This window comes from Haliotis asinina, chromosome 14 (assembly GCF_037392515.1).
Source record: "Haliotis asinina isolate JCU_RB_2024 chromosome 14, JCU_Hal_asi_v2, whole genome shotgun sequence".
NCBI classification, from domain to species: domain Eukaryota; kingdom Metazoa; phylum Mollusca; class Gastropoda; order Lepetellida; family Haliotidae; genus Haliotis; species Haliotis asinina.
Window position 1 is genome coordinate 22,102,044 of NC_090293.1, and position 17,509 is coordinate 22,119,552.

Consider the following 17,509-nt stretch of genomic DNA (forward strand, 5'->3'; position numbering starts at 1 on the left):
CCACGTAGGCATTTCTGGGAATGCAATGACCGATCTTGCTGCAAAGCAGCTAACAACAAATCTGTGACTCCACTTGTTATTCCATACCCTGATTATAAAGCTAACATTAGAAACCTACATCTGTGATCTGACGCAGAAGAAGTGGCACACTCAAGTAGGTATAAATATCTTACATGAAACAAAACCCTGTATCGGTTACACCTTCATTGGTTGTCAGTCCAGATTTGAAGAGGTCACAATGCGACGATGTTGTTTTCGCCATACGAGATATACTCCCAAATACTTGTTCAAAGGTGAAGATCCTCCGCTTTGTACCCCTTGTGATGAGAGAGTCACGGTCAAGCATACCCTGTTTGACTGTGGTGAATTCTCCATCACAAGGTATACACGTAAGGAACCTTTTACCACTGTTAATGCTCATTTAAATATTAATTATTTCATTGATGAATTCTGATTGTTCTATATTGTAGATAGATGTATTTTAATGTTTGGTAGATTAGATAAGTAACTTAGAATGTTAGTGGCTGTACCCTCAAAGTGGGGTTAAAGTATTGTAAAGTTATTGTCGTCCTGAGAGGGTACGTAAGTCCAAAGACATCGAAAGTCAATTGAAACTTTTCACTTATTTAATCGGATCATGTCTGTTAATGCATTGATAGATGTGTCTAAATTGCTGAGGGATGGTGCAAACCCACTAGATCCATGCAGGTAGCAAACGTAATGTACGTCCCCATGGTTCCAAGTATGGTAATCTACCTTCAGTTGTTAGCGAACTATAGACCGTGTTTTATATTGTATTGTCTCTTTTAGTTAAAATGATTTAGTTTATATCCATATATGTGATACTGTAGATAGTTTACAATCCGTCGATGACTGGTTATTTACCTAGATATATTTACTGTATTTGCTCAACATTTCTCGTCACTATATGGCTGAGATATTGCCGAGGTAACGTTCAATTTTAACTCACTCATTTATGAGACTGGTGTATCATACATCCTTGGCTTGTACCTTGATGTGGAAGTGGGGTTTGTTTGTGCTAAGCGTATTCGCTTGTCAGGCAAAAAGAAAACACCTTCAGATACCTTTGTCAAATGTGTGAAGTCCATTCCTAGTGTCGTGATATTGCTGTCTTATAGCTGAAAGTGACACAGCACAACGCTAATGGAAGTTTCATCATCTTGAACATCATCAAACTCATTTTTCTTCACACGTATCTAAAATGAAACTAACGATCATGAATGCTGAGAAGGAAATATATATTCACATCGCACGAGATGTTCTCTACACTTCCCAACTTCCCAACAAAGACTTCACTGAGCGTCATGCCGTCCTTACAATATAACCACTATGCCGGTACTCTACATACACATTCACATAAAACACCGAATTATTTAATGAACATATTTTCCGACAATAGCCCTCGACACTCCCGTGTTACACACACATTGTTTCTCCAGAGACAGAAGTATAGTTAAATATATGTGTGATATATATTTTGATGACATTTCTGCAATGGAATCGTATGTATTTCCTGACAATGAGCCGTTTAACATGTTCATAACATTGCCACACAATCTGTTCACGAATGCACGAAGGCACCTTTCACCGATACTCATAAACCGAAAGCAGACCACGTGACTCAGACGCGGAAGTGCCCCACGACAAACAAACAGAAACATCTGGAAGGCAGTCCGATTTGAGTTTCTTTTCCAGATACTGGTAGGTACATAAATATGTCGTGGGAATGTAAGGACGAGTTTTTTACATACAGGTGCTGGGTTGAGCTGAGCCTATCTAAACTATATTTTGGTTTAAGTTACAACATTCACAGACCAGGCATGTGTTTAGTGTAACATAACAATCCTGTGCACGGGTGTCGTTGTCGCCGTCGTCGTATATCAACACGGCCAATGTGCAGACTGTGTAAGACATCCACGAAATACCATTCCAAAGTTGCCACTGCCATTCTTAATACACTTACAGGGATCAAACTGGTTCAGTACGAAGGCCGTTATTCATGAAAAGCTGATGTATTCAACAGCGAAAAGCGTCAGCGAAGACGCTGGAGTTAACTCCCTTGCACCATGTCAAGGAAGTGTTCCTTGTGCGACAGACGTTCAGGTGTGATGTGTTACAGACTTGTGTCTTACAATCCCTGTGCATGACGCCTTTATTGTAGACTTCCAGTTACGTCCATTTCTTCCCAGCAGCCCGTTATAAACTAGATTTGTAAAATCGATATAATATGAGCGTGATCAAACTGTTGATCAGGAGCAGTAGTTGCGGCAGGAGTTACCTCCTTTACCCCATGACTGACATTCGAGTTTCTTGCACAGATCCGCATATCCAATACTGCCCAAATAACCTGAACTTATGAAAATGAAGAAAGTCTCCGGGTCCCATTTTATCATATTTCATTAGTATCATATAATTTAAGAACTGAGCATTTGTTTTGTAACACATTTTCATTTCAGAGATTAGTCTCTGTTAATCCAGCGTTTTTGCATCTATGGTAGATATATGCCAGTCGTGTGTGAAAATATGACGTAAAATCTAATGAATACTTAGGGAAACTGATTAAAACGGAAACAAGATGATTCAGTTATCCATGTTTGATGGAATATAAGTAACACAATAAGACATTAGTTAAACGTTTAATAAATAAACAAACTACACATAGCTAACTGTTGGACCGTCATTTCACCTTACCCTAGTATCTGTAAAAGGTCATCAGGTTGGTGTGATTTACTTGACAGGGAGTAGCCTTATCCTGTGCTTCTGCAGTGGTCACCTGTAATTATCCCGCGAAATAGTCCCTGGTACTCATTTATTTATATATGTAATTCATGATGCTGCTTTTCACATCATGCCATCTTTCAGATAAAAATGACAGATTTCAACGTACAACAAGCTGGAAGGGCGTCTGGTTTTGTAGACAACTGGCAAGGCGGGAAGACCCTGGCTCAGTGTAATCTACACATGTTGGACACGGAAGATTCGTGTGACGTCACTTTCAGAGTAGGAAGTTCGGGTCATGTGATCAAGGCCCACCGCTACGTACTCATTAGCAGAAGTTGTGTGTTCTACTCGATGTTTACTGGTCCCCTGGCGGAGAAATCCGATGTCACTGTTCCGGATATAGAGCCCGGCGATTTCAAAACGTTTCTCTTGTAAGTTAAGATCATTACATTATTACACAGGTAGTGATTGATGGGGTGAGTTTAGTTTTACGCCGCACTCAGCAATATTACAGCTATATGGTGTCGGTCTGTAAATAATTGAGTCTTGATCAGACAATCCAATGACTAACAACATGAGCATCGATCCGATAGGAACCGATGACATATGTCAACCAAGTCAGCGAGCCTGACCACCCGATCCCGTTAGTCGCCTCTTACGACAAGCATGACACAAGTACAGAACCAACACAGTGCTGTTTCCCAGGATCTGATGATCATTGGTCTAGACCTCACCCATGTTCTCTGTGTTCACTGTCTAATATTACCTGAGCACTTACCTAGACATTTCTGACTGGTTCCGTCTTCCTGGGATAATTTCATTATTGAGCAACTATTCAACCCAACATACTCTCAAGTATTTGAAACTGTAACTGCATTATTAAACCTTAGTTGCTGCATCTCGCAACACTTATATTCTGTAGGGTAGTATGCTATATTACTAGTTACTGCCTAAATTAACGGCGGTAATTTTCTTAGTGATGTCCTGGTTGCTCACGACAGATCTTGACACAGGTTTCATGTGCTTTCAAACCTCTGTCCGTGTCATCGGGATGCTGTACTTTGTCTAACACGTGACCTTGTCTGTTTTCATTTTTTATTCAGCTACATTTACACGGACAGCACAACTGTTGATGCTGACAATGTGACAGCTCTACTGTACGCCTCCAGGAAATATGCCATCACTGCCTTGGAATCCCAATGTCTGGAATTTCTTGAGAAACACCTCAACGCTGACAACGCCTGTGTGATTTTAGATGCTGCTCATCGTTTTGATCAAAGACACTTGTGTCAGAGGGCCCTCACCGTAATACAAGATGCAGGTGGGAAGTCATTAAAATCAGCCGGCTTCCTGGCACTGAGCCATGTCTTGGTGGATCAGATCGTGGAGTCAGATGATCTGGCAGCTGAGGAACACGTAGTCTTTAATGCTGTAAACAGCTGGGCAGAAGCAGAATGTGGACGTCAGGGAAGGGAGATAACTCCCGACACCAAACGATCAGTCCTTGGAGACACTTTAGTGAAAGTTAGATTTCCTCTTTTGAAGCAAACGTTCATAGCGAAGGAGGTCAAAGCTTGTGGTCTCTTAACTGATCTTGAACGACTTAGGATCTTGGAAAATATAATATGTCTTGACAATGATGTAACACCCTTTAAGACCAAGCGTAGACAAAGAAGAACCCCGCACTCTATAACACGGTTTCAAAATGAAACTGATGCTGGCTGGAATGTGAATGGAATAGCGAAAGATGCCATTTCCTTCCAGTGCAGTCAAAATGCGATGCTCTATGGATACAAACTGTATGGTCCTGTAAGCGAGTCTGAACCAACTACATATTCTGTCACTACCTACTTTGGAAGCGAGGAGAATGTTCTTCACAGTACAATTCAGCATAGAACAGACTTCAGTGTCAACAGTAAAGTATTTGATGTGGCGTTTGAGGAGCCTGCTGATATGACAGCTGGAGTGTGGTATACGCTGGTAGTGTTCATAAAAGGCAGAGAGACGCTTAAGGGACTAAATGGAAAAGAAGAGTTGCTATGTCCTGGTAGTGTTAAGTTTCTCTTCCAGAGGTCAAAACATAGTACAAATGGCACGGACGTCGACATAGGACAGATTCCATCTCTCCTATATCGTATTACATGATCAAATTATCACAAATATATTTTCTTTTCCAAAATGTATCAAAAGAAATGTTTAGTGTATATGTTATGTTTTTACAATCTCTTTATTGATACCTCTTTGTGAATAGTGTACTTGCAGGAGTTTTCCCCCTCACAAATCAGAACCAAGCAGCACTTTTTTGTGCTGCTATCTGATAAAGTTAGTGTCATTAACACCGTCCAAAATGAACTCATGTGTGACGATTATTACAGCAATATCACGACGGAGTGAACCAAATTGGGCTTCACACATCGCAATCACTTTGGAAATCGCACCCGCATCTTCCCGGTAACGTATGAATGCTGTACATACCCAAACCTTGCTGTCGCCTTTCCTATACTTAAGTGTGAAAGCAAGTTTCTCTATGTGGTGATGAAGTGTGGATCATTGAATCTGATTGACAGTGTGAGCATCTTATGCCAACCGCAGCACCGAGCTATAACATACATACTGATATGTTTTGAACATTTAAAGAGACAGGTGCGTAGCAGTGGTGAAAAAGGTTCCATGTTGTGTAATCTGACACACTGACATACATAACTGTGCTGACCTTGATAGTTTGGACAAATATGATTGGCTATAACTTCTAAACTATAGCAATTCTGGCTATAACAGGAGCATGTGTTCGTGAATCAGTGTCAGATAGTGATGACGTCATGATTTGGAAAAATGCAGAGAGAGTGATTCCAACTTGAAGCCCATAGGAACATCTCCGATGGCTGATTTGATGCATGGGAATCCAGACGTGTTGTTACCGTGGCCGTACCCGGTAACAGTGCAATACTATAAGGCCGTTGACAATGATACAGGTGAACAGGCGACGTGAAAGCGGTAGACGCCATGCAACTACGCCATCTACCCACCGACGGTAATGGACGACCATTCATCATCAAAACACGCGACATTTCTACCAAAATAATTTCTTTTACTATTGGCACTTGTGTAATCGTGCATTTATTTCGTAAATGTAAAGTGTATAACTACAGCTTTCAAGTTGTACATCTCTTGGTTGTGTTACTGAAGACTTGATACACAATGATTTCTTAAAGAAGTGGCGATGTGTAGTATTTGTATTCATGGGATAACTCTCAGTAAAATACAAGTTTAGGACTTTGTATCGGGACTCGACCTCTCACAGTGATACATATCTACGATATTCACCTGCCTTGATATCATGTTACAGGGATACATATCCAGTCTGATTGGTCCTCGGCGGTGCCACTTGAACAAATTTCACGAAAACAACCACCGACACACCTCCTGTGGCCCACGTATTTTAAGCCACTCGTGAATATTGACAAGTAAAATGTAATTCTTTGTTGTTTATACATGTACTTTGATGATATTTTGGAAACTAAATTATATATGTATCCTTCTTTAGTTATTTATTTCAATCAATAGAAAATAGAGGAGCCCAGTTCGCTACATTTATTTGATCTCTGTATAATACTCATTTTTGTTTAGACATCCACTGTTTATCACGTCAACGGGCTCATCTGCAGAAGCTGTGTGTTCTACGACATGTTTATTGACCCCCTTGCCACTTCTTCGGTGTGACGAACATACACTTTAACCACTAGCCTACACCACCTCCCCGGATCGACAATAATCTGAACCCAAGTTTCTCCCTTTCTCTGACCCTTGGTCAAACCTTGGTCTGTCATCACCATTCTCGCGGAATTCCCATTTACAGTGAGTGAGTGAGTTTAGTTTTACGCCGCACTCAGCAATATTACAGCTATATGGCGGCGGTCTGTAAATAATCGAGTCTGGACCAGACAATCCAGTGATCAACAACATGAGCATCGATCTGCGCAATTGGGAACCGATGACATGCGTCAACCAAGTCAGCGAGCCTGACCACCCGATCCCGTTAGTCGCCTCTTACGACAAGCTGAGTCGCCTTTTATGGCAAGCATGGGTTGCTGAAGGCCTACCCCGGGACCTTCACGGGTCTCCCATTTACAACATTCAGTTACCCAGGTTCACTTAAAGGTACTTGTTATCTACATCATGAGACAGTAATCAAGTTAGGTATTTATGACAAACAGTTTTAATATCCCATTAAACATATTTACCAGTAATACAATTTAATACAGTATTCTTCAACGTTATGTGACACATTTTTCAGTTTGTCAACATGATGTATCCTCGAAACGTGTTATTAAACTTGCATCTTGTTCGAGAAACGGCAGAACCATCTTGTTCACTTGTTTTATTTTCTTAACTTCTGTGCATTTGACATCTCTGTATGAGCTAAATTGTCTTTGATTCACTTTATAATTATATAATTCACCTCAAATATGTTACCTTGCGGACGCATGTTTTCATTGTCCACAGATGATCAACATCACCTACACATTGGTGTTGTAAGTTTTTGTATTGATCTTCAGCAACCCATGCTTGTCGTAAAAGGTGACTAACGTGATCGGATGGTCACACGCGCTGATTTGGTTGACACACATCATCGTATCCCAATTGCTTAGATCGATGCTCATGATGTTGTTCACTGGATTGTGTGGTCTGGATTACAGACCGCCGCCAATACTGCCGAGTGCGGCGTAAAACTAGACTCACTGACTCACTATCAGTTCTCTCGTGATATCAGCCATGTCATCCAAGCATCATCTCTTGGACACCTAGGTATCATCTTTGACATGCCATTGAAGCTGTACATTAATCTTTATATCAATGTGCTCATATCAACATAACAGTCACGAATAACAGAGATATTATTGACACAGTTATACACATTAGAATATGTCAAGCATCCACCTTGTTTCCGATAAGGTGCTTGACACTGAGAGTGTGGGTTCGAATCCTGGATGGATGATACCAACCCCAACAGTACTAGAATCTAGATTACTTTTGTAATCCCAAATATAACAAAGAAGATTACTCCTTGTTTACATCCTGACGTGTATAGTTAGTGAGTGAGTTTTACGCCGCTTTTAGCAATATTCCAGCAACATCACGGCGGGGGAACCAGAAATGGGCTTCACACGCTGTACCTATGTGGAGAATCAAACCGGGTCTAGGCTACCACTTGGCTACCGCCTCCATTCATTTGAAGAACATGGCAGTTTTCATACCACTGTATCATTCCGGTAAAGTACATATGATCTCGTGGGGAGGTTGACGCACTGTGTTACCCGGCTCCTGTGTTTTCCAGTGACGTCATTAAGTGTGCACTGACAAAAACAACATGACGACTGACATAGTTTCAAATATCGATCCTCAACCAAGAACATTAATACAGTGATGCCAGGAGTAAATCCAGGACTGCTTTGTGTCAGACGTTATCGAACGCTTTGCTAACGTCACAAATACCGCTCTTACTTCCTTTCAGTCGTCTAGTGCTTTAGCTGTGAAATCATACAGATAGGCTATCTGATTAGTTTTTGCGTCGCCAGGAGTAAACCCATATGGGAGACTTGACAGTAAGTTATTATCTCTCAGAAACATATACATATATTTATCGATCAATTTTTCAAACACTTTAGCAGTAGAATTAGTTTGTGCAACAGGTCTGTCATTAGAACATCCGTATATATTGCCTGTTTTACGGATAGGCATTGCGCACGGTTTTCTCCAAAAATGGGGAACTTGGACAGTTTTCAAAACAAATAATTTAGTTACAATCGGAGCTAGAAGATTAAGACAATTTTTTAAAACTTCGTTTCCGATTTTATCAGGTATATTGCTTCTGCAGTGTCTACAGATAGCATTATAACCTTAACTTACCAACTATCCAATACGATAATATTAAAGGTAGTATTACAACACTTATCAAGAGGAGGGAGATTGCCATCGGTATGTATAACTTCAGATTGCTTGGCGAAATAGCCATTGATAATTTCTATACCATGTTCACATCATCGTATGCAACATCATCATCAGTAATGACAGGTAATTTGTGCCAGTTTGTCTTAAAAAAACTGTTCTTAACTGGTTTCCACCAAATGTTTGTTTGTTGATTCACTTATTGTGATATGGAGACGTTTGAATAGCCTAGTGGTTAGTTAAGATACTCACTGTCGTAATATAGAAATCAAGAGATCTAGAAGGGCATACCAGAGTTGTAAAAAATTATTATAGGAAACAATTCCCACCTCGTTAAAATGTCTTTGGTGAAAAAGTACCTCACCGCTACGTTTTTACCAAGGAAGTCCTTTTTACTGATTTAGTTACTGATTTCTCATGATTGACATCAAAGATCTTTTTTACAAAAAAAAACACATAAACATGAAGAAATCACATATAATGACAGCTTAGATTTTAAATTAATGTTTGATCTTTTAGACAATATCTAAAAGACGCACAGATGCACTCGCGGATTAGATATCTAAAGTGGCCTTTGATCTGTAGTAAAAACAGTTGTAAGTGTCTCAATGAAATTACTGATAACCGATTATTGTGTGTTTTTAACTGATTGCATCAGGAACATTAATTACGTAGATCAATTACTTGGACTGGCTTCAGGGCGGTGTGGTAGCCTAGTGGTTAAAACGTTCGCTCGTCAGCCGAAGACCCGCGTTCGATTCACCACATAGGTACAATGTGTGAAGCCCATTTTCGGGTGTCCCCGTCGTGATATTGCTGCAATATTGCTCAAAGCGACGTAAAACTAAACTCACTCACTCATTCACATTGGACTGGCTTCTATTCATATTGCATGATCTGAAAGACTATCGAATGGTTCAAGAAAGAAAGCTTTCTTATCGAAGATCAATATCAATGACGGACGAATGTCAACCTACTACAAAACATTATGATTTGAGTCGACATGACCTAGCGAAGATGGCAGTCCCCGGTTATCTACGGTAATTCTGAACTACATGGCATGACTTTAATATAATCAAATAAATAAAGATTCACTACTGATGTGTGCTATTTTGTCTTGATCACTGGTTAGAGTGATGTGGTGTATGAGTTGTTTTCCTCCATGTATTGTTTTTGGAGAGAAAGAAATTCTTAATGTCGTTTTGCCTTTCATCTCTGCCTTAGCCCTGTTGCGGACACTGAGTTTGTCGTCTATGGAAACGGACTTGATCATGACAGCTGGATCGCCTCCCTGTTCTCCCTGTCTGTGGACAGTGTCGAAAACAATATTTTCTCAATTAGCTAACATAACTGAATAAGTTTTCTTTTAGATTACCAAGACCCTTCAAACCGTACTTCATTTCCAATGTTTTTAAAATTTGCATCACATTCTCTGCAGCCATTACGCCTGTTGTCTTGGAACGTAAACGGTTTATACAGTAAACTTATCCAACCAGATTCTGGTGACGTAATCTCTAAATATAATATCACATGCTTTGGGCCAAGTCCTATAGTGACTTTAGTAACTTAATCGCACGTCATTCAACGTTTCAATCAGTTCGTCGTATGGCAAACAACATCGACTGTTTCAGTGGATGTGTCGGTGTACTGATGAATGGCAATGTTTCATCTGTCGCTCCGTCGTGTTCACAAGGAGTGTCTGGACGCAGTGTTTCTTGCGTCTAATCGGCGTTTAAGGACAAGCAAAAGGTAACGATGAGATATAGCGACCGGAAAGTTACATTGTGTTAATGAAAAACAAATTTCCAGATACTAACCTTATTATTTGTGGCGATTTTAATAAATGGTAGAACTGGCACTGAACTAGCTATATATAGATTATATTGTTGATGGTAGTGTTGACGTTCTACCTGTGGATGAAGATACACATGAAGAACTCGTTGATACACCGGGTGTTGTGTACCCAAATCATTGACTTGCACTCTAACTCCAAAATTAATCGTAAATGACTCAAACTAAAGTATAACAGGAAAAACACACCAACTCTGCACAATTTTGTTATAATATCTGTCAACAAAATATAAGTTGTTTAACAAACCTTCATTATTTTCATTCGATACTGCAAGACTTGTGACATGGGTGTAGCAAGGTGTGTTTTGGTTAAGTGCAATTCACTGGGGAGATTTTGACTCAATTGAACCGTACATATTGACAAATATGATTTTATTCACCTTCTTCTCTTCGTCAGTTTCCCATGGCCAGCCTTTACATCAATGTCAACTACACCATTTTGTCAGTCTATCAGGAGCCGAAGTATTATCTTTGAATTTTTAGCTAGTTGTTTAAAGCTGCACTCAGCGATTTTCAAACTATATGGTTTGTTAATAATCGAGCCTGGGTACGTTGATTTGTGCGCGCCCAGTCAGTATTCATATGTGCCTCGGTGTTGTTGTTATTCCACACTTTTAAAGGACATTTTAGACTTTATTAGCCTAGTATATCATATATGGTGTGGATTTGAGCTAAGAGTGTTATTGCTGATCGTGGCACAACGCTCACACACGCACGCGCGCACGCACACATACACCTTAAGTATAGTCAACTTGTTTCTTTTCACACGTTTCTAAAATGAAACTAACGATCACGGATGAGAAGGAAATACATACTCACATCACACGAGATGTTCTCTACACTTCACAACGTCCTAACAAAGACTTCGCAGAGCGTCATGCCGTTCTTCCCAAAAGGTTGTTTTGAATCCAACACAACCGGTATGTCGGTCCTCAACAAACATAGTCATCTGAAAGAATGGATTATTTATTGAACATATTTTCCAAGAATAACCCCGACACTTCCATGTTAACCCCACATAGTTTCTTCCGATTCTGCATTCGATTTCGGGAAGTAAAGTACAATATAATGACATTGTGATATATATGTTGATGACATTTCGGCAATGGAATTATGTGTGTATTTTTAATTACCAATGAGCCGTTTAACAATCTATTTACGACGTGAACCTTTCACCTCTACTCTTAAACCGAAAGTAGACCACGTGACCCCAACACAAATGTATTCCATGACAACAAACAAAAACACCTTGGAGACAGTCTGGTTTGTGTGGGTTCCAGATACTGGTGAGTACACAAACACCTTGAAGATAGTCCAGTTTGTGTGGGTTCCAGATATTGGTGAGTACACAAACATATTGAAGGAAGGTATTGACGTGACTGTTGCATAAAAGTATTACGTTTTGCTTCATGCTATATATTGCTGATGCAAGTTACAACAGTCATCGACCAGGCAGGTGTGCTCAGTGTCGTTGTCGAAGTCGTCGTATACGGTCGGTGAGCAAGCTATCTGCGACATCCCCGAACTTCATTCCGAAGCTGCCATTGCCATTGCCATTGTAAATATACTTACTGGGATCAAACTGGTTCAGTGCGAAGTCAACGTGAAAAGCAGGTGTTTTCTATAGTGAACAAGCTGGATTACCTCCCTTACACCATGTCACAGTAGTGTTCAGCCTTGTGCGATACACCGGTGATTAACTGAAAGATAAGGTGTGAAAGCTTCTGTATTGTCGTACTGTCGTTGGAATATTACAATCCCTATGCGTTACACTTTTATTATAGGCGCCCAGTTACGTCGAATTCTTCCAAGAAACCTTTACTAACCTGTCTTGGGGAAAATCAATTAGATATCAATGTTGTGATCAACCTGTTTAAATTGCATCAGGATTTACCTCTCTTATATCATGCCCGCCATTCGAGTTTCTTTTACAGACTCTGTAACAGATATATCTAGTACTGCCCACGCAGGTTTAAAATAAGTCAGATTTCCACAGATTCTGAAAATGAAGAAAGTTTGTGGTTTCCATTTTATCACATTTTATTTATTTAGGAAATTAGTGTTGTTCGTGGCATAGCAGAGACTAGATGTGTCCAGTATTTTTTACATCTGTCATAGAGAAATGTCAGTCTTGTGAGAAAATATAACGAAAGATATTGCAATATGACATACATCAAGTGTTTAATAAATAAGTAAATACATGTAATATACAATATATATATATAATAATACAATATATAATATATAATATAATAAATAAGTATATACGTGTAATGTACACAGTTAACTATGGGTCTTCTGTTCACCTTATCCTAGCATCCAAGAAACGAACATAAAGGTTCATCACCTCAGTGTAATTTACTTGAAAGCCTTATCTGAGTACTTTTGTCCCTCTGCGATGGTCCTCTGTAATTTTCCCGTGACTCAATCACTTGTACTGACTGATTTACGTGCGTGCATATACATGACACTGTCTTTCACATCATGTCAACTTTCAGATAAAAATGGCAGATGTCAACGTACAACAAGCTGCTATGACGGCGGGTATTGTAGACAACTGGCAAGGCGGGAAAACCCTGGCTGAATGTAATCTGCGCATGTTCGTTTCGGAGGATTCGTGTGACGTCACTTTCAGAGTAGGAAGTTCGGGTCAAGTGATCAAGGCCCACAGTTACGTCCTCATCAGCAGAAGTTGTGTGTTCCACGCCATGTTTACTGGATCTCTGGCGGAGAGATCCGATGTCAGTGTTCCAGATATAGAGCCCGGCGTTTTCAACAAGTTTATTTTGTAAGTTAAAATCATCATTACATCATTATTTGTTAATACAGTAATAACACCAACACGGAGCTAAGTAAACAACTACAGTTATCTAGGATCTCTTGATCAATGGTAGAAATCCTAAATATGACCGACTATGATCCTTTATTTGACCGGACGTCTCCCGTGTTCTCTGTGTTCACTGTCTGATATTACCTTTGCACTTACCTAGACATTTCTGAGTCGTTCCGTCTTCTGGAATAGTTCCCTCATTAATAACTGTTCAAGCCAACATACTCCCAACTATTTCAAAATGTAGCTACGTCATTCAACTTCAGTGATAGCATCATGCAACATTTCCGGTTTTATTTGGAATAGTAGTGTGATTTATTCCTATTTACTCTCTGAATTGACGGAAAGAATTTTCTTAGAGCTGTCCTGACGGCTAACCTCATATCTAAACACAGTCTTCAGACCTCTGCTCCTATCAGTGGGACAGTGAAGTCTGTCTGGCAGTTGATCGTGTCTGTTATCTTTTTTCAGATACATTTACACGGACAACACAACTGTTGATGCTCACAACGTAACAGCTCTACTGTACGCCTCCAGAAAATACACCATCACTGGCTTGGAGTCGCAATGTACTCAGTTTCTGGAACAAAACCTCGACGTTGATAATGCCTGTCTGATTCTAGATGTTGCTCATAGTTTTGATCTAAACTTGTTATTTCGAAAGGCCTTTACCTTGATTTTGAAAAAAGGTGACAGATCACTTCGGTCAACTGGCTTCCTTGCACTGAGCAAAGTGTTGGTTGATCAGATCGTGGAGTCAGATGATCTGACGGCATGGGAACCCGTCATTTTTAATGCCGTCAACAGCTGGGCAGAAGCAGAATGTGGACGTCAGAGAAGGGAGGTAACTCCTGAAGCCAAGCGAACAGTGCTTGGTGAGTCTTTGCTATTCAAAGTTCGATTTCCTCTTTTGAAGCATACATTCATGGCTAAAGACGTTAAACGTAGTGGTCTCTTGACTGATCTGGAGCGTCTCAGGATCCTGGAGTACATAGGGTGCCCTGACAATGGTGTGGAACCCTTCAACAACAAGCAAAGACGCCATGAGACAGAGAACTCTACAACGCACTCCGTAACAAGGTTTGGAACAGAATGCAGGTTATGTGGCTGGTCTGTTAACGACAGTCTGAAAGATGCCATCTCCTTCCGGAGCAGCCAAGACATAATGCTCTATGGATACAGACTGTATGGGCCTAAACGTGAGCATGCCCCAACCACCTACTCTGTCACCACCTACTTTGGAAACGAGGAAAATGTTCTCCATAGCATGATTCAGGATAGGGCTGCGTACACGGTCAATAGTAAAGTCTTTGATGTGGCGTTTGAGGAGCCTGTTGCCATGAGAGCAGGAGTGTGGTATACGCTCGTAGTGATCATGAAAGGCAGACTTACATTTATGGGACAAGATGGAAAAGGAGAACTCCAATGTCCTAACAGAGTTACGTTTACCTTCAAGAACTCAGAACTCAGCAGTAGTGGCACAAGCGTCACAGATGGACAGATTCCATCTCTCCTGTATCGTATTCCATGATCAAATTACCACTCAAGGGACAGTTCGTTAAATATATTTATTTTCTATTACAAGATTTATTTAAGTTTCTTTTGTCCATGTGTATATTTGTTACGTCCTTTACAACTTCTTTAATGTAAGCTCTTTGTAAGTGGTGTACATCTATCACACTTACATCACGCCCATATCAGAACCAGGCAGCCTTTTTGTGCTTACACCTGATGAAGTTTGAGTCCTCAAAATTGCAAATCTGAACACGGACCCATCTGACAAAAATATGGACTCATGTGTAACGTCCATGTGACGCTGTGCCATGAAATCGTTTTAAAGTAATATCACGTCGGGGTGTTACCAAAATAGGTTTCACACCATAGGCGGATCCAGAGGGGATGCATTATACTTTTGACAAATGAATAGAAATATTCGACTATTTGTCTATGTTTACAAATACAACAAATAATTTCTTAGGAAAGTGGTCTAGCATGGTATATATTTCATATAGAATTTAGGACTTTCCTATCAGGGATCCAAACCCACATTCTCAGAGTGATGCATATGTGCAGTGTGCGCTTGTCATGATGTCATTTTACAGTGATACGTAACCATCCTGATTTGTCAATACGAGTAGGGGATATACACAAGTAAAACATAAATCTTTGTTGTGGCGTCATGTCGGTAGTTTGCTTAGCTTTGTGTTACAGATTTGCTGAATTTAGATACTCATTCATGTTTCATGTTTGAAGTGTAACATTGTTTATGCGATGCCCCACTGCCGTTATAACATGTGTACTATTTATTTATTTAATATCAGTGCAATACACATTTCAGTATGGAAATCAATTGCTTAACAAGCTCCCGCTACGTGTGAAAGTTGTGGTATCCTTTGTCAAGTGTTCCAACATAAGATAACTCATATTATCTCCGCCAACATGTTTCCTATGTCATCTGTGCCAACATAGTGTGTACAATGTCATTTTAAGTGTATCTTATAACATCTAGATCTCTGTCAACCTTTTATGTATCCATGCTGTTCGCTTTTTTGACAATGTTTCATTTCACGCCAAGTCAATGAATATTCAATCAGTTGCTTCACTGCATGGTCCGACATAGCATGTTCCTATTAAGCACACAAAAAGTTTCATTTGCAACAGAGTATAAATAACCTAACCACGGTTTTAGTGTATGAAGGACTCTCAGATTTTAGGGTGTTCCCATACCTTCTGTTTGCAGCATACATAGTCTACTGAAGAAAAACGATGTTGTAAGCACTTTGGTCGAGTTGGTACTTGGTTATGTCTATGCTGACGGATGTGTCGAACACTCGGATAAGTCAAAACTTCCCCTTGGTCCCGAGCTCGAGACAACGGTGTTTGGCTCTGTATAGAACCTCGACAAATGTTATTTATCCTGCGCCTTTCCCACTCCTTTCAGAAGCGCCAGTAAAATATTAACATTTGACTTTCTAAATATCAGTTGTGTAATCTTAATAAAATATTACTTCACGTGTACCTTTCTGTGTTCTTCATTTTGTATATTTAACGGTTTTGCATGAACTCAATCGTTGGTGTAATGCACATTCTGCAAATACATGTTTAAGTACTGTTCATCTAAAGAAATTACCTTCCTGTTGTCGGTTTCCTATGGCCACAGCCTACACGTCAATTTCAACTACATCGCCAAGTCAGTTCTTGCTTGGTGTCAGTCATGTCACACAAGCATCATCTCTAAGACACCGGAGTATTATCTTTGATTGGTTGTTTGGTTGTTTGCATTAATTGGTTGTCTCATATATTACAGGTATATGGCGGCGGTTTGTCAATATCTGAAACTTTGACAGACAACTATGTGATCAAAAACATTAACCTCGATCTACACAATTGTGTATGTGTGTATGTGAGTATGTGTGTGTGCGTGTGTACGTGTGTGTGCGTGTGTGCGTGTGTACGTGTGTACGTGTGTGTGTGTGTGTGTGTGTGTGTGTGTTATATGTATAATCTGATTTGAAATTAATCTGATTCGAGATTCTGAAGAACAATGTCAATACCAGGTGATTCTTGTGAACCTGGGTACATTAAAAACATAACCAAACTGCAGTTTTCCATATTTAAACCTCAAGTTTAAGTTTTCTTCATATTCGTGAATAATTTGTTAAGATTCAGAATTATGACCAACAGTGTCAATATACATTATCTCACCTCTTTTAAGGTACTAGAAGCCCCTATCAAGCCTGGGTATCTTAATACCATGAAGACAAAAATCTACATTTTTCCATATTTCAACTTCAAATTTCACTTTTCAGGTCTCGGCATTTGAATCCCGAATCTTGATAATAGCAAACTATAGCTCGTGTTTTATAGTGTATTGTCTCTTTTAATTAAAATGTTTTAGTTTTCCATGCTAGTTGTATATCCATATATGTGATACTCTAGATGTTTTACAATTCGTCGATAACTTCTTCTAAACCAATTTATATTTACTGTATATGCTCAACAGTTTCCGTCACTATATGGCTGAGATACTGCTCAGCCAAGTGTGTCATGCATCCTTGGCTTATACCTTAGAGGGGAAGAGGGTTGGATTGGAGCTAAGCGCTTTCGCTCGTCACGCAAAAACCCACCTTCAGATACCTG

The 17,509-nt window shown here is 39.8% G+C and overlaps 2 protein-coding genes across 4 annotated transcripts; both read left to right on the forward strand.

Moving 5' to 3' along the window:
- Window positions 1-1,643: 1,643 nt before the first annotated feature.
- LOC137261324 (BTB/POZ domain-containing protein 6-like) lies at window positions 1,644-6,277 on the forward strand. 2 transcript variants are annotated; one of them, XM_067799059.1, is made up of 4 exons: window positions 1,644-1,722; window positions 2,884-3,173; window positions 3,846-5,773; window positions 6,089-6,277. In XM_067799059.1, exons 2-3 carry the CDS (start codon window positions 2,890-2,892, stop codon window positions 4,885-4,887), a joined length of 1,326 nt encoding a protein of 441 aa, XP_067655160.1. In that variant the 5' UTR covers window positions 1,644-1,722; window positions 2,884-2,889; the 3' UTR covers window positions 4,888-5,773; window positions 6,089-6,277. The 2 variants fall into 2 exon arrangements, with proteins under 2 accessions (XP_067655160.1, XP_067655161.1); XM_067799060.1 differs by lacking the exon at window positions 1,644-1,722 and having other exon boundaries at window positions 2,758-3,173; window positions 3,846-5,674.
- Window positions 6,278-11,772: 5,495 nt separating this feature from the next.
- Window positions 11,773-16,387, forward strand: LOC137261635 (BTB/POZ domain-containing protein 6-like). Of its 2 annotated transcripts, none has more exons than XM_067799413.1 (3): window positions 11,773-11,879; window positions 13,038-13,327; window positions 13,841-16,387. In XM_067799413.1, exons 2-3 carry the CDS (start codon window positions 13,044-13,046, stop codon window positions 14,898-14,900), a joined length of 1,344 nt encoding a protein of 447 aa, XP_067655514.1. In that variant the 5' UTR covers window positions 11,773-11,879; window positions 13,038-13,043; the 3' UTR covers window positions 14,901-16,387. The 2 variants fall into 2 exon arrangements, with proteins under 2 accessions (XP_067655514.1, XP_067655515.1); XM_067799414.1 differs by having other exon boundaries at window positions 11,779-11,825.
- The last annotated feature ends 1,122 nt before the right edge of the window (window positions 16,388-17,509 follow it).